This window comes from Eublepharis macularius, chromosome 3, assembly GCF_028583425.1.
Source record: "Eublepharis macularius isolate TG4126 chromosome 3, MPM_Emac_v1.0, whole genome shotgun sequence".
Taxonomy (NCBI): domain Eukaryota; kingdom Metazoa; phylum Chordata; class Lepidosauria; order Squamata; family Eublepharidae; genus Eublepharis; species Eublepharis macularius.
Genome location: NC_072792.1, coordinates 175,237,638 through 175,260,471, shown reverse-complemented (window position 1 = coordinate 175,260,471; position 22,834 = coordinate 175,237,638). Strand labels below are relative to the sequence as shown.

Genomic DNA, 22,834 nt, shown 5'->3' with positions numbered 1-22,834 from the left:
AGGGGAGAGACCTCAGCATGGTACAATGCCATAGAGTCCACCCTCCAAAGTAGCCATTTTCTCCAGGGGGCCTGATCTTTGTCACCTGGAGATCACTTGTAATTCTGGAAGGTCTCCAGCTATCAGGTTGGGAACCCTATATTACAGGACATCTCCTGGCCCCACCTGGAAGTTGGCAACCCTTTTACTGTATGGAAATTGCTTAACCTCCCTGTTTTTATTGTTTGCCAGACATTGGCTTATTTTAAATGTGTACATTTTGAAGAGCTGCTTTCAGGAAATTATTCCCAAAGCTTCAACAGATGGCAGCTGCTACCATCCACAACTTGTTACAGGGCAGCTTTCGGTTTTTAATTCCTAAATATTGTGAAAAGTTAAAAATGCGGAACTCGATTTTTGAGGTAGGCCCCCAAAGGCCCCGTATCACCATAGCAACAGCGGAGCCCAGAAACCGACCAATAGAAAACTAGGGCTTCCTTTTGACCAAGAGACTCTGGCAAAACAAGCGGGGGGAGGAGTAAAAAGGGAAAGCACAAGCCATCAGATTAGTGAAGAAACCAAAAAAGAAGGCGGAACTTATATAGAGAAGGCCCAACCAACTCTCTCAGAAATCAAGAGGGAGGCGGGACTTGTAGACAGAATGCCCAACCAACCGTCTCGGAGATAGAGCGAGGCGGGACTGAAGGACGGTGACGAACCAAGAGGAGGACGTGCCTTCTCTACCAACCGCTGCTAAGTGTGGGGCAATAGAGGAGGAGGCGCCTGCTCGAAAACCCTGCGCAGGGAGTGGGCGGGGACGGCACAGACCAATCGCCGCGCGGCGCCGGGCGGCGGCAGCCAATGGCGCGCCGCCCAGCGAACAAAAGGCCCGTCCCCAGCGCCCGCCCCCTGTCCCCTCAGAACCATTTCGCATGACGCAACGGCCGGAGCCGGAGCAAGAAGGAGAAGAAGGCGCTCGCCTGCCGCACCGAGCAGCCGCCGCCATTTTGTGCGTGCGCTCCTGAGGGGAGGCCAGAGAAGGCGACGAGACGAGCGGCGCGGCGGAGCGGCGCGGAGGATGGTCTAGCCGAGGGACGGCGGCGGGAGCGACGAGAGCCGGCCGGGGGCGGGCGGAGGCAGGGGGTGGCCTGTCTTTTCCCTTCTCTTTTCTCTCCTCGGCGGGGCCGCGGCCTGTCAGGCGATGTCGGGCAGCAGCAGCAGCGGCAGCGAAGGGGGCGGCGGCGGGGGCGGCAGCGAGGACGCCTGCCGCGACTACCAGTCTTCGCTGGAGGACCTGACCTTCAACAGCAAGCCCCACATCAACATGCTGACCATCCTGGCCGAGGAGAACGTGCCCTTCGCCAAGGACATCGTCTCGCTCATCGAGGCGCAAATCGCCAAGGTTTTTATACACTCTACGCCGCATACGCTCTCTCTCTCTCGCCCTCCCCGCCTCCCCCTTTTTCTTTCCCCCTCCTTCCCTGGTCGGGAAAGGCCCGGCTCCCTGCTTAGGGACAGGGAAAAAGAAAATGGAGGGAGGTGGGGGGGCTGGGGAGAGGTAGAATGGAGGCACACGTAGACACGCAGGAGCGAGGGAGGAGACTGTATGTGTGTACACGTGTCTGTACGCATTTGCGTGGGAAGCGATGGGGGGATGCCTTTCGTACACGCATCATCCGTGTATAGGATGTGCGCGTCACACACACACACAGCTTTAGGTGGCTTCGCTCCTATGGGTTGGCGGAACAGCCAGGTTTGAGGCCAGGGGCACCTTATTGACCAACTAGATTTTAAAAAGGGTATATAGGATTTTTCCAGAGGTTTTGAGTTCACTCGCACCTTATTGTCCAGGTAGATTTTTTTTTTACTGAAGGTATATAGAAGCTTTCTAGAGTCGAAAACAGCAGGTTTTGAGTTCACTCGAACCTTATTGTCCAGATAGACTTTTTTTAAACTAAAGGTATATAGAAGCTTTCTAGAGTCGAGAATAGCCAGGTTTTGAGTCCAGGGGCATTGTAGAGATCAACTAGATTTTTTCCCCAGGGGTATATAGAAGCTTTCTAGCGTCAAGAAGAGTAGGTTTTGAGTTTGCTGGCACCTTATTCTCCAGCTAGATTCCCCCCCCCCCAAAAAAAAAGGTTTCCAGAGTCAGGGCTCCCTTTTTCAGACGCCCGAAAGCATGCCAGAATATTGACTTCGTGCTCAGAATTACTGAATAGTAGGATTGGAATCCAGTGGCAGATTAGAAACAACAAGATTTTCAGGGTAGAAGCTTTCAAGAGTCAAAACTCTTTTTTAGACACCCAGAAGTATGCCGGGGTAATGACTTCGTGCTCAGAATCGTTGAATAGCAGGATTAGAGTCCAGTGGCAGATTAGAGACAAAACAAGATTTTCAGGGTAGACGCTATCAAGAGTCAAAGTTCCCTTTTTCTGATACCAAGAAGGGGGATGAGAAGAAAGGAGCTTTGACTCTTGGAAGTTTATACTTAGAAAATCTTGTTGGTCTTTAAGGTGCCGCTGGACTCAAATCCTATGCATGTATGATTATTGGGAGGGGAGATTGTAGGTTTTAGGTGGGGGGAGCTCAGGCAGACAAGTGCACGTGGAGCTGTGAAGGCAGTGGGGAGCGTGGGGTAAACCAAGATATACCAGATGGTATCGTTGGATGAGTTAGCAAAGGCTTGGGTAGTAAAGGATAGAAGTGTGTGTGTGGGAAATAGGACACCAAGGGTGTTTGGGAGAGGGGGGCACAATTATCAGCAATTGTTGTTATTATTTTGTCTCCTTATAGGCCCTTAGAATGAGGTTGTAGCAATAATGGTAACACTATGAATCCTTTAAATTCTGTCAGCACCATAAGCATTAAACAGTCAGGCACCACTAATATCAGGGTAGATTTTAAAAATTTTCAGGCAGAATACAGTTTGGAAACAGGTTGTAAATATCACTGTCTGACCCAAGACTGAGGGGGCGCAGTGGGTGAGGACTAGATGGAAGTAGGGGTAGGATTATGAGGAAATAGTGAGTGCCCAAGGGATCTAGAACTAGGCTCCAGTGGAAATGATGATTGGTTCTAGTATGATTATTTTGGGGGTTTCAGGAACAGAGGCATTGATAGATCTGGGCATTTTAAGATTAGGGATCCCTGGTGGGTTTTTGGCATAGTCATCTGTGAGGGCAGGTGGCAAGAGAAGGGAACAGTGGGCTAGAAATGGGAAGGTGCTTTTAAAAAGAAATAATCCAGTTTACAGAATAATTAATGACAGTGACATTTAGTGCAGGTGACAATATGAGGAACGTGAATTCATCTAGTGGTTAAAACAAAAAAGAATTGGGGGGCGTTTCATGGCAGCCTATCAGAAAGCAGATTCTAGAGGAACACAGTCAATTTAGGGGGGGCTAATCCCCCGCCAAATATTTAACAAGATATTGTGGCTTTTTTCCAGCCCGCAGAAAAGAGGCACACAACATGGCGGCCTGGCAGTGACTGCGCAGCAGCAGCAGCTGTGCCTTGCCCTGCAGCTCTGGCCTTTCTGAGTGATAATTCTGGATCTTGGCTGAATTAGCTGTAGCATCTGATAATCTCAAATTTTACCTGTACCAGTAATTTTAAATAGGGTGACCCCATGGCAGGGGGAAGGGGAGGATTTGAAAACTGTCACCTTCAGGAGAGAGGTAGGCTTATGTGTAAGCGTTGCTCTGTATCACGTAATCCAAGAAGCTTGTGCAGTCTCAGGAGGCACAGGGAGGGCTTTTTTATATAGTATGGAGAGTAGACACCCCCCCCTTTCAGTTTGATTCTGCAGGACATCACGTATTGAGTAATATGATGGAGGTATGCCAGTTTAGAAGGGTGTGTGTGTGGAGAGGGGGGTAGACTCAGAACAGCCCATTCATTAAGGCAGGGAAAGAAATGATCCACCCTGTCTGTAAGAACTGCAGTAGTCTGTACAAACCCAACATGGCGCCTGAGAGGCATATGATGCAAAAAAGAAAGAGTAGGCGAGTCCAAGCTGTGTGGTTGCTGACATTTCAACTAACAGCATGTTTCAGATTTTATTACACCTTTTTTGCCCAAGGGCTTTTGATTCTTTTCTCATTAAAATAGCAGAGGGGTAACTCATCTCCTTTCTCAGTCAAACACATTAGTCCCCCCCCCCCCGGTTGTTGGGTTTTTATCTTGCTGATCTGGGATTTTAAATGATAAAATTTAATAGTGGGGTAGGGAAAACTGCTTAAAGTACAGATTGGTTAACTTCAACATGCTCACCAGGCACTTTTCCTCCTCATTTTTGTTTTCAGTCTTTCTGTTAATGACTGGACATATCTAACACCTCAAATATCCCAGTGTTGTTACACTGTTGGTTGGATGGGTGGTGACATAGTCTCCCTATAAGTGTATTTAAAGATATCTAAAGCCTGTACCTCTAATTGGATTTGCTTAGTTGTCGTTAGTGATGAGGATGAAACAACATGAGACCTGGGTTCTCTGAAAAACCACTTTTGAACGAGCGTTGTCTGCAGAGTTTATTTTTAGTGTAAAACAGAGTGGTTTGATTACATTTTTAATAAATGATTTTGAAATGTGTGACTGGTATTCTAAAAATTGTAAATAAAATGTATGAAATATGTATTTGTCTTTTTATTTACCGGGTGTAGTGCAGCATCTGTTTCCTAAGTGTTAATTGTTCTGTGGTCGGGGTTTACAACCAAAGAGTTATGAGGAAGGTTTGGATCTTTTGGGGAAGTATATCAGAAAAACAATGACCCACACATTTTAAACACTGGTTCATATGGCATTTCAATGAGTGCAGAAAGCATTCTGTAAAGAAATCTAAATGTGTTTCCCCTGCAGATTAATTGCCTTCATTTTCTTGGTGGGTTTATTGCCTTCCCACCTTCCACAACTGCTGGGATAGTCTAATGTTGGTTTATCTTGAGTTGAGGGACAATCTTCAGTCATTCCAGTGTTTCCTTTTTGTGAATAATGGAGGGGGTTTGCTATGGAGACTAAAATACTTGCAGTTTAAAGTTCTGGTTCTTAAACATGGCAGTTCAAAGCACTTAACTGTTTAAAACGGGGGGTTGTGCTTTACTTTCTAAAAACAAAGACTCTGATAGGCTTGCTTCCTTCTTGTCTCACGTGCACTTTCCACAGATTATGGGGACACCAACTCTTGGACCAGCAGTTTAATAAATTAAAAGAAAATAGCACATCCTTATCTTTTGGGAATAAGATCTTGTGTGTCAGCTGTGTTTTTGTGACAGTTGTCCTTGAAAGTCAGAACTATCATGTCTGGAGCTTAAAAGCAGAGTGCTCTGTGGTGGTAAAGTGCCTTAATACTTCCCAGGCCCTATTATGACAGCCAAAATTGTGACCCTTTGCATACGATCAACTGGTATTTAGTCCAATTTTTTTCATTTCCAAACTGTTAGGGAGATAACGTCCTGTACATGTCCTATGCATTTTTGTGGCCTTTATTTCATATGAAGGCATACTTTCCTCTTCCTTGGTATGGTTCACCTCTTAAAGCAGATTTCAAATAAGTCTATTGATACGGTTTGAATATTCAGTGTGAAGTCCGTTTGCCCCCCCCCCCCCCCCACATTTGGGAATGGTTCAGGTTTACCAACACTAAAATTCTTGTGTAGCCAGACCACCTGTGGCAAGTTACTTCATGACTTAATTGCATTATTTTAGTTGGGAAAATATTAAAAGACAGCAAAGAGCAATTCCTTACTGGTCTGGACAGTGGGTTTTGACAGAGGTTTGCAGACCCTGTTGGCTGCCAGATGTAAAACTGCATGTGTCTACTAGATTTTTAGGATGGGAACTACGTTTCTCCTGGGGCAAAAGGAATATGAATACACAACCTGTGTTAGCTTCACTTAATTGTCCATCCCCCAAACTCTACATCCTGATGCTTTTTGGAAACTCTCTGCCCCTTCCTGGTATGGGTGAGACATTAACATTCATTTTGAACAGAACTAAGAAGGCTTCCATTATCTTTGTAAAAGTTCCACCTCGACCACACGCTATGCGTTTGCACAACCTTGGGGCCTCATGTTTGAAAAAAGTTCCAACTTGGTCCTTGGATTTTGAGGGGTGTCCAGGCTCTGAAGAGTTTCCCTGTCAGTGTTCGATTCCAGTTTCTCTCCAACGCCATAATTCCACTGCGGATTTATACTTTTTTGTTCCTGTTGTGTACCTTACACACAGCTTTGAAAAGTGAGCGGGATTGCTTCAACTGGCCTGAGATGGTGCCGCCTGCATATCATTGGTTTGGATTGCAGCAAAGTGACTGTATTCCAAATGTGGCTCACAGAAGGGACTGGTATTTGCTCTCTCCATCTACAATTCCCTCTAACCCTTTCCAAGAAAGGTGCAATTGTTCCATGTCCCACCTTCTAAAGATAACAGTAGCAACTAGTATGTGGTCACTCAAAATGTGAGGTTCAAGCTGGTGATTTGGATACACTAAGCAACACAGTGGTGTTATGGGCCAATTCTAACTGCCATAGCAAACACATAAAAGAGCCCCCTTTGCTTTACAGAATACAAAATCTACCCAATGTAGCTTAACAAATTTAACTAGTCAGCTGCTCAAAGTAAATTACATGCTTCGTTTATTTTTTTTAATGGGTACAAAGTAAAGGTTTGGTGATTGGGGGAATAGTAATACCTTATTTAAAAAATCAAAATGTTGTATAACTAAATGTCTCAGTTTTCTTCTTATTACTCCAGGCTCCTTCTAATGAGAAACTCCCTGTTATGTACCTAATGGACTCCATTGTCAAGAATGTTGGAAGAGAATATCTCACTGCATTTACTAAAAACCTAGTTGCAACATTTGTAAATGTGTTTGAAAAGGTATATATTGACGTGCTTTCAGAAATGTTTTCAAATTTGGGACCTGTAAATAAATATTTGGCACTCGGTCTTGGGTTTTCTTGGGTATTACAGTGTAAAGAATACAGTACATCCATCTATATTTGGTCTTCATTTGTTCAGACTCGACTGATAACAGTGTTAAGTAAAAGTATATGTCATGGAATGAAAGAATGGTTACTGTTTTTAACTTTACTATTAATTACAGTGTGCTGCTTCATGTCATATTGGTGGATGTGAATGCTTGTTACGGCTTTCTTTTAAAAAAAAATGTAACTAGCTAAACTCCCTGGTGCTCCTTCCATGAATTACAGAATTTTTCAGCCTTGCAGAGTTTTTAAATGAATGTGTTTTCTTCTATCCCTTTTCATTTTCATTTATACAGTAATTTGATTAACTAATGCCCATGCAAGGGAGTTTTGTAAAGAGACTACAAATGTTGGATACTTAAACTGACTGCAATGATCTGGAAACCTATTTTGATGTCGACACTTTGTCTCTGATACTTTACAGCCTTTTCAGTTGCTGTTGAGCAAACATGGCATTTCTAGCAGTGACCAAACGTGGTAGGAGAGATTAAGTTCTCTGTACAGGTAGCTTTTGCTGTGGACAGAGCAAAGGAGAGAGTCCTTTGAATCAGGGACCATTCGTAATGTGAATAATATGTCAAAGAAATTAAATCACCACCTGCCACGTTCTATACATTTTCGTGCAATCTTAAATGCCATTTGATACAAATCTCTGCGATGTAATCTAAAATTTAAGTGGTTGGATCTTCCTACCATACATGTCTTTAATTGGCTTTATATGTACCAGAGACAAAAGAAGGTTGATCCACAACTGTCATAAGATAGTTTGCGCATGAGGCTTCAGAGTAAATGTGCAGAGGAAGGTTGCCAGATACGCATGGGATTGTAGTTAAATATGTCCCAGTTCAAGTAGTCTCTGCATTGCCTGTATATCTTGGCAAAGAGTGCTAGATGCAGCTTTTGAAATAATGTGAGACATGAAAATTATCAATATAATAATTTTAATCTTCCTTTCTGAGTTGCCTTGAAGGCTTAACAGATCACAAGGCAGGATATAAATGTACACAATATATTGTTGATAATCCAGCTATGGGAGATCCAAATAAGTCTTAACATATTCATGGTTCTGTTTAAACATTGCTACACATCCAGGCAACAGTCCTTTGCTCGCTTTTGTATGCAAAGTTCTGTGAAGTACGTATATATGTGAATAGGAGCACAGTTGTGTCTAGGAACTTGTACTAAGAAGCATAATGACTGTTGTCTATTAACTTGACAAGCCACAGAATTGTTCTGTTGTTCTTAGGTGGATGAAAATACTAGGAAAAGTTTATTTAAATTACGTTCTACGTGGGATGAAATTTTCCCTTTGAAGAAACTCTATGCCCTCGATGTCCGAGTGAATTCAATAGACCCTGCTTGGCCAATTAAGCCGCTGCCCCCTAATGTGAATACTTCTAGCATCCATGTGAATCCTAAATTTTTAAATAAATCGGTAAGTTGTCATAATTATTGTGTGATTCTTTAAAATGTAGTTCTCTCAGTGTGTCAGACCCTTGGAGCGGGACGCAAAAGGCTGCCAAGTGTTGTGAAGTTCTGAAAATTTGCTCTCATCGTAAATAAGGGGAAAGTCCAGAGCAGAGTATTTGTTGTTTACATATAAGTGTCTAAAACCTATATGGCTTCTAAATTCTAGTGAGATGCAAAGTAGTTAAAACATTTTAAATGGACAGGTAAAACTGTAGATTTGAAATTAACACATGTTGCTTCTTTTACATATGAGTTACATTCTTTACCATTTTCTCGGTAGCCTGAGGAACCTCCCGCACCTAGCTCTACGGTCTGTCCTCCTGCTATCTCTTCTCCAATTGTTCCTGAAATACAAAAGAACTTGACGCAAGAGCAGCTAATAAGGCAACAGCTACTGGCAAAGCAAAAGCAGTTGTTAGAACTTCAGCAGAAAAAATTAGAACTGGAGTTAGAGCAGACTAAAGCACAACTGGTGAGTAGGATAGACGTGGCTGTCGTATCAGGATGGATTCCCCTCCCCCGCCACTCAAACAAGCAGTTGGACCCCAAAGATATGTTCTGCTAACCAGCACTTTTCTTGGTATTAATGGAAAGTTCTTTGCACCAAAGAAAACTGCCAGAGTTGGTGGAAAGGATCTGTGGCATCTATTTCAAGATCTATCAATAGTCCTGCAGTGCCAGTACTCCCATTTATATAAGTTAACCTTCAAGTTGGTAGACTGGCATAACTGTTATGGTCAGTATAATTTTCCTGGAGATGGATCATTTGTTGGGACAACTACAGTACAGAGAGATCGTTGTACCTTGTTAATGGTTTTTTGAGTAGTGCCTTCAGCATATCCTCAAATGCAGAGTTAACTCTTCCATGTAAGCATGACCATTATCCATATAGCAAGCTTCCACCACAGCGGCATCATGTAGAACAACCCTTCTTGAAATTGGGCAATTGTGTTTAGTTTTCCAATCTTGCCTGCAAATATTATTGGCATGGCTCAAAAGTTGTAATATGTCTTGGGTTGGGATTAAACTTCTAAAATTGTTTTCATTCTCTTTGGTAACTAACATATATACCAGCATTCACTATGAAGAGAAATGTACGAATGTTTTTGGTTTTACTGTCGTCGAGAACTGATGCATTTGTGTAATGTGATTTGTTTCCATGAGCTCTTACAATTCCCACATTTAGTAGTTTTTTATTCTAGTTACCTGTTTTATTTTCTTTAAAGTCTGTATCGTAAAGTCCATTGAAATGTGTTTAGGTTAGTAGCCCCACCAGTAAAAATTTTAAAATGTTGCAAATAAAATGTCCTTGGAAATACTTCCGTCATCTCCCAGTAGCTGGTAATGGAAATACCAAATGCATTTTATACACTCACAGACACAGGAAACATTGCAGAAGAATCCTGACAACTATGAGATTTATCCAAAAGTAAAGATGGCTTAGTAACATCTGTTTTGTAGAATGTGGGAATTACAACCCCAGAAATTCATCTGTATGTTAATGCTTATTTGGGTTAACATACAAGATGTTTTCTTGTGGCGTTCAGATTTTTTTATATTGCACAAGAATACTATGATTTTTGGAATGATTCTAAGTATTTTCTGTTTTCTCAATACTCTAGGCAGTTTCTCTTAATGTTCAGCAAAATACATCCAGTATAAGTTCAGTCCAGCCACCTTTGAAACAGCATGTGCCACAACCATCTCACATACCGGTCAAACCTCTCCATCAGGCTGTTCTGCCACCCGAAAAAAACCGTCTGTCTCCACTTCATGATGTCAAAATGGCCAACAGAGATCCTCGTCTTAATAGAATCAGTCAACATCCTTCTCATGCTAAAGATCAAAGTCATAGGAAGGATTTTGTAATGAATCCAACAAATCAGATCGATCCAAAGTCAAGTAAACCTCTGCAGGCTGAAAAACATAATACATCAAAGCAAGAAAAACTAAAGCAGAGTGATAAAATGCAGAAGAAAGAGTCTGATCAATTAGATGCAAAGTCTAAATCAAAATCTCCATCGCCCTTGCAAAACAAGTTTCTTCATGCTAAAGATACCAGAAATCAAGAGTGTGAGAACATGAGAGTGTCTGAGATGAGCAAAAGAGATCCACGATTAAAGAAACATCTTCTGGACAAGCTGGATAGTAAAGATGATGATGCAAAAGAAAAGAGAAGAAGCATGGAGAGGAAAGATAAAGAGGAACATAGATCTCTTGGTGGCAGAAGTAAAATTATTAATGGCATTGTCCAAAAGCAAGATGCCAATATAGAAGAGTCAGAAAAACAGGGTGGAAAACTAGGAAGGTCAAGTACTAGGAAAAGATCACGGTCTCCTCGATCTCGCTCGCCATCTTCCCATTCTCCAAAACGAAGAGACAGGAGATCACCCAAACGAAGGCTCAGAAGCCTTTCTCCTCCTGGACCTAAAATTGGAAAAGCTCGGCAGTTGGGGCCCAAGCAGTCTCACCCAGAAGATTTTGGACCAGGATCCAGGGATGAAAGAGGCTCTAATAAGAGAAGCATTAAACAAGAAATGAGGGACTCAAGGAGGCCGAAGAAAATCCATGAAGACCGGCCGCAGGAAGGAATGAATCAGCACTCTTCAAGAGCAAGCTCAGAACCCAAAGAAAATGTCGAAAATTGGCAAAGTTCCAAGTCAAGCAAAAGGTGGAAGTCCGGCTGGGAGGAAAACAAAAAGTAAGTTGTTTGGTTATCTCTGTTGAAACATGCAAATCTTGCTGAGCTGTACTTCTACTGAAGAACGAGTGGGTTGCAGCCAATCAGCTTTTCCATTGGTGAAAAAGAGAGGAAGGGGCTCCTTTGATCACTCGCAGAAGCTATTCTGTCTGGGGAGGATCTTGGGGGAGCTGCCGGAACAGAAGCCATATTGGGTGAGGGGGCTGTTGTAAAGAGGAGTGTTTTCCAGAGAAAAAGCTGGTTGGATCCAATGCAGTATCTTGATAGGAGAAAGTTAAATAGTTTTTATTTGCATTGTATGTAGGGGTAGCTTTGTGGAGGATAACCGGTTGCCTTTACTGATTTTAGTCCTCAGCCTGCTGAAGAGCATCAAGGAGCTTGTAAAACACCCCATCCAAGGCATAGGGACAGCTGGCCAGCTAGCAAAGGAGTGCCATCTCCTCGCACACCAAAGCAACAACATAGATTAAGTGTGGATGCAAACTTGCAGATTCCCAAAGAACTGACGGTGGCAAACAAGAGAGACTTACTTAAGAAGGTTGTACATATTTTTTTTTGATTTTTAAAAAACAAATGTAGACACAGACATATGCATCTATATTTTAAAAACTTTCCAAATGTGACGATTTCTCTTTTTTCTTTTTTTCAGGCCAATGAACGCATGTCATCTGGGGAATTAACACAGGACGAGTTCCTTAGTTTGGTTCACCAGATGCGTCAGCTCTTCCAGTATCAGGAAGGAAAACATAGATGTAATGTGTGGGATAGTCCATCAGGGGAAAAAGGCATCTTGAAGAAGAAGCCCCTGTTGTCCGATGCTGATTTAATATATCATGAACATAAAGCGAAGTTAAAAAGGACACAAGTTCAGCATTCGTTTCCGAGACTCAACTTGTTGGATTCTGATGAGATTTTAGACTACCACTTAAATGATGCATTTCTCCCAGGAATGGAATGTGAACAGACAAAGAACAAATGCGGGGGTCAGTTTGCTGAACGATCAAGGCGGCATTCCCCCGTGGGTGGCAGTAGACCGTACACTGATAATTCAACACATGATGGCCGGAGACGACACGATGAGCCAAACTCTTCGAAAGGTACTAAGGATTGGGGGGGCGGGGGTTGTAAACTCGTATATGGAGAATCCACAGGTGTTAGAGTTCCCTTGGGCAGGAAAGCAGTAGCACAGTGAAATTGGAGGGGAGTCCACATTTGATTTTGAAGAGCCCTGGAGATCATACCAAAAGTCTGTCTAGTTCTACAATGGCCAGTCAGATAACCTCTGGAAGTCAGCAAAGAAGATGAAGCAGCCAACAACCATGCCTCGTCTTTCAGTAGCTGGTACTTAGTATCATTCTGCTTGTCAACATGGAGGCTCCCTTTTGAAGATAAATATTTTAAGATGGAGTAGATTTGCTTTACAGAATAAGATTGGTGATAATACTGACTTTTTAATCCTATAACAATGCTTTTCCTTTTAAGGTGTTCGAGAAGAGCAGAGGTCTCAATTTGGTGACCATTACAAGAGACCCAGATACGAAGATGCCGAAAAACAGTTTCCTGAGAGTACAGGATCACGGTTTGGAGTCATGGATGGAAAACAAAGATTTGGTTCACTGATGGAGGAGAGAGCTCATTTTGAGGGCTCTCCCCGGCATCCTGCTGCAAGGGCAGGTGGAGATGGACAAGCAAGTCATTTTGAAGGGCCTTCTAATGCAAATTCTAGAATAGAAGTACCACCTTCCCAGAACAGCTTGAGGTTTGAGGGGGCTCTAGGTCAGCCTGCATCGCAATTTGAGGGCCCCCCTGGACAGTCTGGAGGAAAGGGTTCTCTGATGTTTGATGGACCACCAGGGCAGATGGGCAGTGGTCCCCTGAGGTTTGAAGGGCCTTCAGGACAAGTCGGTGCAGGGTCTGCTATACGTTTTGAAAGTCCCATGGGCCAGCCAGGAGTAAGGTTTGAGGCGCCTGCAGGCCAGTCTATGGGTGGCATGAGGTTCGAAGGGCCTCATGGCCAGCCACCAGCTGGGATGAGATTTGAAGCACCTCATGGCCAGCCATCTAGTGGGATGAGATTTGATGGACCGCATGGTCAGCCAGCCTCTGGGATGAGATTCGAAGGGCCTCATGGCCAGCCTTCAGGTGGGATGAGGTTTGAAGGGCCACACAGCCAACCTTCAAGTGGAATGAGATTTGAGGGGCCTCATGACCATTCTGTGAGACCTCATGGTCCCCCAGGAGCTGGAATGAGATTTGATGGACCCCACAGTCAGCCTATAGGGCCTCATGGCCAGCCTGGGACCGGTCTACGGTTCGAAGGGCCACATATACAGTCAGTAGGGCCCCATGGTCAGCCAGGAGGTAATTTGCGGTTTGAAGCACCACCTGGTCAGCCTCTAGGTCCACATGGTCAGCCAGCAGGTGGTCATAGATTTGAGGGGCCACATGGCCAACCAGGGGTTGGGCCCAGGTTTGAGGGGCCTCATGGCCAGTCTGTGGGGCCACTTGGACAGCCAGGAATTGGTCCTAGATTTGAGGGACCAACAGTCCAATCTGGAGGCGGACTTAGGTTCGAAGGGCCTATCAATCAAACTGGCCCCAGGTTTGATGGCTGTCAGTCAAGGTTTGATGGTCAGCCATCACATTTGCAAAGACTTGATGGATTACATGGGCAACCTGGTCCCAGGTTTGAAATGGGGCCTACTCAGCAGACACCACCTCGGTTTGATGGTCCACCCGGTCAGCCGGTACAGCCCAGATTTGATACGCCAATACCTCAGAGGTTTGAAGACCCTCAACACCAGCAAGCAACGCGATTTGATATCCCTCTTGGTCAAGGTCCAAGGATCGATACTGTAGCTAATCTCCCTGCCTCAAGACTTGAAACACCACCTTACGGACAAACCGGACCATACAATGAACCTCCCAGCCAGCCTTATAATGGGCCATCACAAGGAATGCCGTTTCAAAGAGCCGAGCAAATGTTTGATACTCCTCAAGGACCAAACTTCAATGGGCCAGCTGTGTCTGCAGCACAGACTTTTCCTAATGCACTTAACAGGGCCCCCGGACATTATTACGATGACAAGAATCTTCAGGGACCTCAATATGGAAACTTCAATAGTATTACAGGAAACGTTCCACAGCAGGTAAGGGTTATATACAGAATTTCAGTTTGTTTGAATACCTGCTTCAGACCTGCTTTTCTGTCCTTTTTAAGTAGTAATGAAATATTTTTATCTTTTAAAGTATTTACATTTAATGCAATTTTCTTGGCGTTAGATTTAAGGCGAATCACAGGATTTTAGGCAGTCAAATTGAAGTTGATAGGTTTGTGAGCTAGATTTATTCTTGATCCACAGAAATGTAGAAAATCTTGGCAATTACAGGCCCATAAAGGTTTGCATTCACCCTCCTAAGAACGACACTTTCCTCAGGTGCAAGCAGTAACAGACTTCTTGTGTCTGAAAGAGTATTCATTAACAAAATAAAATGTGAATCTTGTGCATTCTAAGACACTTTTTGCTTTTTTGTATTTAGTTTCAATGTGGAACCCTGATAGGATCAGCAAAACTCATGTAGTCCTTCCATTGTAGGCTGAGTGAAGTTTAATGATAATTCATTGTAATTTCATCACTCAGCCTATCAGGAAAAATGAGTTAATGCTGGCCACATTTCCATCCAGGCATTTCTTGAAAGCACACTAGAGTTCATGTTGATGTTTAGCAATTGTGTATGGTACAGTTTGTTCCAGAAAGCAATTTGTTTTAGCTTTTTTAGTGTGCTTAACATTTTTATTTTATATATTGTATATATTTTATACTGTTGGGTTTTATTAATATAATGCTACACTTGTGTAAATAGCTTCCTTCCTGCTGTTTATATAGTCAGATGCAAAATAAACACCATTGATTTGGAGTTAAATAGTAAGATAGCTGAACAGTTGGACTTAAAACTGTTTTTTTTTCCTCTGACAGGTTCCTGTTATGTCAGTAGGATCTACTCAGCCTGTACCTTTCAATCAAGGACAACCACTCTTACCAGTTCATGTTCAAAATCCTGGTACCTTTGTCCAGAGTCAGCCAGGTAAGTTCTGTTATTCTGTTATTCTGTTCTGTTATTGGAGGCCTTCATTTGGAGCGTTCTGTTCACATTTGTGCTATTGTTCCCAAGCACATTCAGTAGCTGCGGTCTACAACACAGAAAAATTTCTTAATACCCAGCTTCTGACACATGTGAACGGAGCTAATGACTAAGCTGGTTTGCATCTCCTGCTGTACAGGCAGCCCAGATGCTAAGGGGCTGGGAGAGGTTCATGAAATTCAGGGCTCATATTCACTGCCCTAGCTACAGTTCAGAAGACTTCAGCAGTAGTTCTCTGTTGTGCCTGTTGATGTTTTGATCCTGTGTCTCAAAAAAGCTCTTCATGCCACCCAGCAAAACCAGCGGGTTTTCTTGGGACCGGGGGGAAGGCACGGAAGGCCTGCTTTCCGAGGGCGAACATGTCAAAACCACTGTTCTCAGTGTGTAACCTTTTTGGCATGCCAGAGGTCATTGTTTGGACAGAGGCCTCTGATAGTGGGGGCAGTGGTTTCCCCACAATATGTGGAGCTGCTGCTGTAAAAGTAAATGGATATGGCTAAGTTTGAAAGGAGACAGGAGAAGGAAGAGATACATGTAGGGGGAAAATTGGACTGAGGGCAGAAAGAGAGTGAATGTAAAGGTTGGGGTAGTGGTAGTTGACGGAGCACGTAGACTGTCAAGGCCAGAGAAAGTAATAGAGAATGGGAGTTGGAAGTTTTCATGGAGGCAGGAACAGATGGGACCAAAAAGATCTACGGGGTAGCTTAGGGTTGGGCTGCCTTGGTTCCTCAAATCCTTGGGCTAGGACTGAAGTGATCGGATGTGTTGCACACATCCAGCATCAGTAAATTTAGTTCAGTTGGGGTAAAAAGAGTACCTAACCAGATAAAATATTCCTGTAGAATTAGAACTTGATGTCTGGCATTGGAAGGGCTATTAGTCTGTGTCTAATGAGACATTTAATTTTGAGCTGTAAACTTGCATGCTGCGTGACCGGGCGTTTCTTCGGCACCCGTATTTCTGAACTGATATGCTAACAATGAAATCCGAAGCAGAGTTACTCCAGTGGGCTTAGACTGGAGCAACTCTGCTCAGGATTTCAGTGTCCCAAGGAGCTGCTGCTGAGAAAATGGTAGCTCAGTTCTCCCTTAGACTCGTGGAATCAGTTGTATGATTCTCTCCTGTTGAGATCAATGGCTATTTTACCCTTTGCATCACCACAGAGAAATAGCGCAAAAAAAGTGGGAAGGGGATGGGTGAGCCGCTGTTTTAAAAAAAATTCTGAAAAAGACAAGGTTGAGGTAATCATGTGGTTACTTAAGCCTCAACTATAGTTAACTAATATGAAATGGTATTGTGTTGTGCTTTCTGGGAGATGGTACTAAGTATGGAATGGAAATGTTCATAAATTTCTAGGAAATGCCCCGCTTTCCTTTGCTGATAATCACCTTGGACAGCTTGATGTAAATGAATTGTACTCAAAGCTGCTTTCAACAGGAATCCTCAAAGTTTTACAGCCTGATTCAAGTTCAACCCGTAAGTATTATTTTTGTATTATTTTTGTATTATTTAAGCTGGACCCTCAACAGTGTTAAATCTATATGAACTGATGTCCTGTCTGTTTGATGATGATGCACACTGATTAAAATTTGCAGTAAAGAACAATTGACTTTCTTTTATCCAGGGCAGAAATGGACAGATTGCGGAATATAGATCTTCATCTTTTTCTGTGTATATTGTAGTTCCAGCAAATCTGGAACTAACTTATATACCTTCCTTTTTCAACCCAAGGGGCAGATGCTAGAGTGATTAGAATTGTGGTCTAGGAGACCTGGCTTCACTCTTCTATGGAAGTTCATTCGGAGACCTTGGGCCAGCCACACACTCCCAGCCTGGCCTACCCCACAGGGTTGTTTTAAGGGTACAGAAGATGAGATTGTTATAAGGGGTAAATAATTTTTTTAAAGAAAAGTTACCCTGGCTTTTCTAGCAAAAATTAATAGGTCAGAGATGTTGCGTTGTTTCCTAGATGTACCTATTTTATGGTATCACAGTTCCCCAAGTATGTGCTCCTCCTTAACACTGCCACCATCTCCTGTTTGTTCAGCTGTCAGCGAAGTTTCAACCCAGCCCGCTCTGGAAGAAGAAGAGGAGGACCAAGACCAGAATGAGGATCAGGATATCCCAGACCTAACTAATTTTGTAATCGAAGAATTAAAACAGTATGTATATAAATTTTGGAGTGTCACTGCAGATGCTATTCACGGCATGTTAGCAAGTAGGCAATTTCATTGTCTTGGATCAAAGGCGAAAGGTCAGGAAGCTGTTCTGTTAAGAGCACACAGGTGCAAAGCCAGATGGTTTCCATGTTGTTAATAAGGTTTAAATACTACTGTGGCATTTTAAGTAGAATATGGCACTGAAATGCGTGTTAACAGGTGGTAGCATTAAAATAGGCTCTTGTGTAGAAAAGGAAATGCAGCTGGGTCTGGATTCTCCATATTTGACCATTGTTCATATATGTTTGTTTTCTGTGATAACCTATATTCCATAGGGCATTTGCCCTCATGATGAATGAATTGTGCCATTGAGAAACTCACCAAACTCCTTTTAGACCCCTCCTGATTTGAGAACAAGCTTTGCCTTGCATTGGTTTTTTACGGCATCCAAATTCTTTGACGTTTGCCCCCCACCTTCCCTAAAAGCAGCCAACATAACCAGCTGCTAAGAAGTTTCTGACTTGCTCACAGGCGTTACGACAGCGTTATCAACCGGCTCTACTCTGGCATCCAGTGTTACTCCTGTGGGATGAGATTCACGACTTCGCAGACGGACGTGTACGCAGACCACTTGGACTGGCACTATCGCCAGAACCGCACGGAAAAAGACGTCAGCAGGAAAGTCACTCACAGAAGATGGTACTACAGTTTAACGGTAAGGGCTAGCTGTGTCTTGTAGGGTGCAGATAATTCCAGGGGGTTGTAGCAGATGACCATAAATTTAAAAACAACGTAAAGGTAATTTGCACAGCAGGTAGAATTTTCAGTACGAACTATGCTGGAAATTCTGATCCCTTCTAAAAGTTCGTCAGATTTCTTTAAGGAAGGAAGTTTTGTGCCATCAAATTCCCAGCAAGTTTTTACCTCTGTTTTGTTTCTGGACTTCGTCTGCTCTCCTGCTGTCCTGAGTCTGGGAGTTGTGTCTTGTCAGTGCACAGCCCTCTGATGGTCACAACTCGTCACAGTGTTTCTGAAGCTTCCTGCCCCTTGCTGCTGCATTTTAAAGAATTTCTCTCTTGTCATTGCTGTGGTTAAGAGCTAAAACACAAATGTGTAAGGTTAAGACAAATGTTCTAGTAAGAAATAAAAGCACAAGTAAATACTCTTACCTGCATGCTTGAGCTGAATGTGTGTATGCTGCTGCATCACATATGGACTTTGGCTTTTAAATAGCTTTATTTAAACACATCAGTATTGGATTTTGGATGCATTCTAGTAACCCAGTAATTTAAAGTGCCTGTCACTTGCCAGCACTCCCTCTTTGGCTTGTGGTTTCCAATTGAAAAGAAGCTTGCTAGGAATGAGTATGTTTCCTAAGGGAACGGAGTGCCACTTTGTCCGCTAAATATATTTTACTGCTAGAAAGCTCCATGTTGAGACTAGTGCCATAGAAGCAGTGGTTCTGTTTTTCTCAAAAGAGCAAGGATCCAGATTGTGATGGTTTAATACCTACCAAAAGCAAAGTCAAATTGATGTGGGGGGGGGCTTGGTTAAAGCCTGGCTTTTACACTTTTCCAGCTTGGTACTCGACCTGTTCCTCAGCCATAATAAAGTCACTTCTCTGTGGTGTTTTGAAACTGATTGTAAATTGCATTGTATGCTCTTAATAGTGTTCTTTTTACCCCAGTTGGAACCAAAGGGAAATTGAATTTCAGCACATCAGCTGAAATTGACAAAATTGTACATTCCTATCTTCCTGCTATCTTTGCTGGCCAAAGGGAAATACTTAATAAAAGCTGAATTTTTTCCTGGATTGATGGTGGCATGCTGTATGACAGCCTCCACTCTCTCCCTTAAAAAAAATTTCCATGCCTTAGTTTTAGGGCCTATTTAACACCGTAGTGAATTAGTACAGCATGCATTGTATTTGGGTAAAGCCTACAGAGCATTAGTTATAGCCACGTACGAAGCACTGAACTGATGTATATGTTTTGCTCGGCAAAGCCAAACCAGAAACAAACCAATGAACAGAACTAAGTTTTGAAATTCGTTTTATTTTTCTTTAGGACTGGATAGAGTTTGAAGAAATAGCTGATTTAGAGGAGCGTGCAAAGAGCCAGTTCTTTGAAAAAGTGCATGAAGAAGTTGTGTTAAAAACACAAGAAGCTGCTAAGGAAAAAGAGTTTCAGAGTGTCCCCGCAGGCCCTGCTGGAGTAGACGAGGTAAACGAGACTTATTTGGTCAGAATTGCTGTTCAGAATTTCCTAGTTTTGCTGCAGTCAGCGTTCCTGTGAATTGTCCTTGGGCCAGTCGCCATCTCGACCTAGCACACCTCACTGGGTGTTTGTGAGGATAAAAAAGGCAGAGAAAGAAGAACTGTTGTGTGTTATCGCTCTAAGCTCCTCATAGGGGGGCGAGGAAACAATCGAATACGTGGCAGTGATCTTTGTGTAAATCAGAACAGCGAATATCTGATGCCCTTGGAGCTGAACTGTATCTTGTGCTTTCCGTTCTCGAGATTTCAGAAACTGCATCCAGTCACTTTGGGCACGGCTGTTCTCTGCCTCCTTTTGGAATTACCTGCTTTAACTGTAGAGTGTGTTTGCCTGGTTGTTCCTTAGTCTTAACTAAGCAATGCTTTTCCTTTAATGATCATAAAACACGGACGGTAATGCCATGAATGTGTAAAGGTTCATTAACTCGCTTTTCCGTTTTTCAGAGCTGTGAAATTTGCCAGGAGCAATTTGAACAATATTGGGATGAGGAGGAAGAAGAGTGGCACTTAAAAAATGCCATTAGAGTAGACGAAAAGGTAATGTGAGCAGCTTTTTGATGTAATGGGGAGGGAATCTTTGTTTACTACTATTTCAGTAATCATCTTTTATTAATCTTATCCTGGATGTTGGGCGAGGGGTGGGGTGGGGCTTCTATTTTTGCATCTTGTTTGATTTTTCCACTGATGGTCTTTGGCGGCTAAATGTTTCAGTTGCCACAGGCTCCAATTAGGTCTTTGCTCAGCATGTTGACATATTAGCAAAAAGAGGGCTGAGACTTTAGTGTCGCAGCTGGGCAAAGCTTTTAGTAACAGTTGGGATTCAATGAAAATAGCAATTGCTTTGACGTGTTGTGTTGTGTACCTTTTAAAACATGCAGCCACATTTGTTGTCTTTTCCTCTCCAGATCTACCATCCATCATGTTACGAAGATTATCAAAATGTAAGTTTACCCTTATCGTCAGGCCTGCAGAACAGCATTGGCTGACTTGCTAATTTGCGGCATCCCACATTAATTTAATTAAAGAAGAGTTAATTGCGCGGCCCGGATCCACAAGTGGTGAAATCTACAGGTTAAAATAATAGCTTGCTTTAAAGAGCCAGTTAATTCTTGTTAAGAGGGGGTGAGGTAGGAGACTGTCTTTGTTCTTCTAAATTTTATTCTTAATTGTCGAAAGGTGTGAACCAGCTTTTCAGGGTACCACTGTGTGGACTGCTAACAGCCACGAGAGGCTTAATAATGAATTTGGGTTTAAGTCTGCATTCTTGTTTGAAATTAATCTGGAATCGCAAAGGCTGGAAACCATTTTTAAGTATATGTAATTGAAGTTGGGGTTTCTAAAATACCAACAAGACAAAAATATTTAAGCTGGTGTAATTTGGACCATCCCAGGTGAGATACGCGTTGTAAAAGCAACATTTTATAGCTTCCTTTAACTTCAGTCACATTGGGAGAGCTGGCAGTGAAATGTTTTAGTAATGATGAAAATTCCAAATGTGGTATTAATTTTTGCTTACAGACCTCCTCATTTGATTCAACGCCATCTCCTAGCAAAACACCAGTAGAAAATCCACTAAATATTATGTTGAACATTGTCAAGCAAGAGGTACAGGATTCCTGTAACAGTCCCAAAGTAAAAGAAGAGCCGGAGGAAAAACTTGCCGAATGTATGGATGAGAGCACCTCAGTATCTGCCGAAATTAAAACAGAACCTGAAAAGGTTGAGTCAGTTTAAACAAACCCGATTTTTTTTTATTACAGAGAAGAACTACTGTGTTCTAGCTGACTTCGAAGGCAAAGAATTTTTATATGAATAAAGTGTTCTCCTGGGGCAGGGCCCCAGCTGCTTATTTGGTTAATAAATACATTTTTGTATTTGAATTTCTTATTGCCTGCACAGTGTCAGGTGTCTATTGTGTGGAAGTTCTGTAGATGGCGTACCAATTTAACAGGAATAGACTGTATATGTAAGGAAAAAAATGTATGATTTTTTTCATTTGTGGAAATGTAAATTATAAATAAAAGATATTTTTGCTATCTATGGAGTGTAATGTTTATGCACACCATTCAATAAAGAAGTATTTCTGTTTTGTGGGGTGTTTTGAATGGAACTGAATTCAGGCTCCGACCATAGGCCTTGTTCTTAAAATAGGATTCTCAGAAGAAATGACAGATGGATTTTTTTGAATTCATAGGAGAGTTAAAGAGAGCATTCCTGTCTTAGAAGAAGTTCCTGCAAATGTTGGATTGATGTTTTTGTGACCTTCATTCATATACAGATTTTTAAAAAGAAGGCTAGGAGGCACATATAACAAAGCAAAACGTGCTTGAATTTGGACCCGTGCCAAAAGTTTCCAGTGAAACGCCCAAGGCTACACTGGTAGTTGCATTCTGAATCCAGTTTTCTTAATTATTACTCCCCCCCTCCTCACATCTAGCCAAACACATAAGAACTTAGTTCAGCTGAAGGGATTTTTTTTTTCATTTTTACCAGAGGAGAAAAATGTAAGATTCTGCAACATGGCTTAACGTTTCTGTTGGTTTATAAAACTTGGGTCTAGACAGTAAAGGGATTACCATGAGATGTTAATATTTATTTCATGTAATAAACTAGAGTGAAGCATATATCTGTGTCTGAATCTCTTTATTTCGTGGGCCCTTTGGGGAAATCTTGCATTGGTGCATAAACTGGGGATTGGAAATTTATGTATGTCCCATGTTGTCCCAACTTACTGGGATTGGAAAGCATTAATATGATACTTATAACTGCAGAGCTTGCAAAAGCCACTTCTGTTTGATTTGTACAGATGTTTGATAAAGAAATTACCTCCTCCCCCTTCTGCTTCATGTGGGATATATTCAAATCTTTTATCACAGAATTCTGTTATTTTTTTAAAGTCTTGGGCACTTGGAAATGTGCATTCTTGGGCAATGCTTTATTTTGATAGTGACTCAACAAGTCGAGTTTTCAGGTTTAAAAATAGTGTATTTTTCTCCCAAAACTCAGCTTCCCAATGCTTGGCACCTGGAGGCATCCTAGAGCTTTCCCCCTCAAGTAACTTAGTAAAACCTGTGGCTTGGTTCCTGCAGATCGCCAGTGGAAAATGCTGCCTTTGGCTTCTGTCAGG

The 22,834-nt window shown here is 42.5% G+C and overlaps 1 protein-coding gene across 1 annotated transcript; it reads left to right on the top strand.

Annotated features, from left to right (window-relative positions):
• The first annotated feature begins 905 nt into the window (after positions 1-905).
• PCF11 (PCF11 cleavage and polyadenylation factor subunit) lies at positions 906-22,331 on the top strand. The gene is made up of 16 exons (XM_054974837.1): positions 906-1,381; positions 6,727-6,852; positions 8,206-8,394; positions 8,710-8,901; positions 10,052-11,130; positions 11,479-11,668; positions 11,780-12,227; positions 12,613-14,279; positions 15,108-15,216; positions 16,630-16,749; positions 17,321-17,435; positions 17,964-18,147; positions 19,499-19,654; positions 20,152-20,244; positions 20,613-20,648; positions 21,226-22,331. Exons 1-16 carry the CDS (start codon positions 1,181-1,183, stop codon positions 21,439-21,441), a joined length of 5,121 nt encoding a protein of 1,706 aa, XP_054830812.1. The 5' UTR covers positions 906-1,180; the 3' UTR covers positions 21,442-22,331.
• The last annotated feature ends 503 nt before the right edge of the window (positions 22,332-22,834 follow it).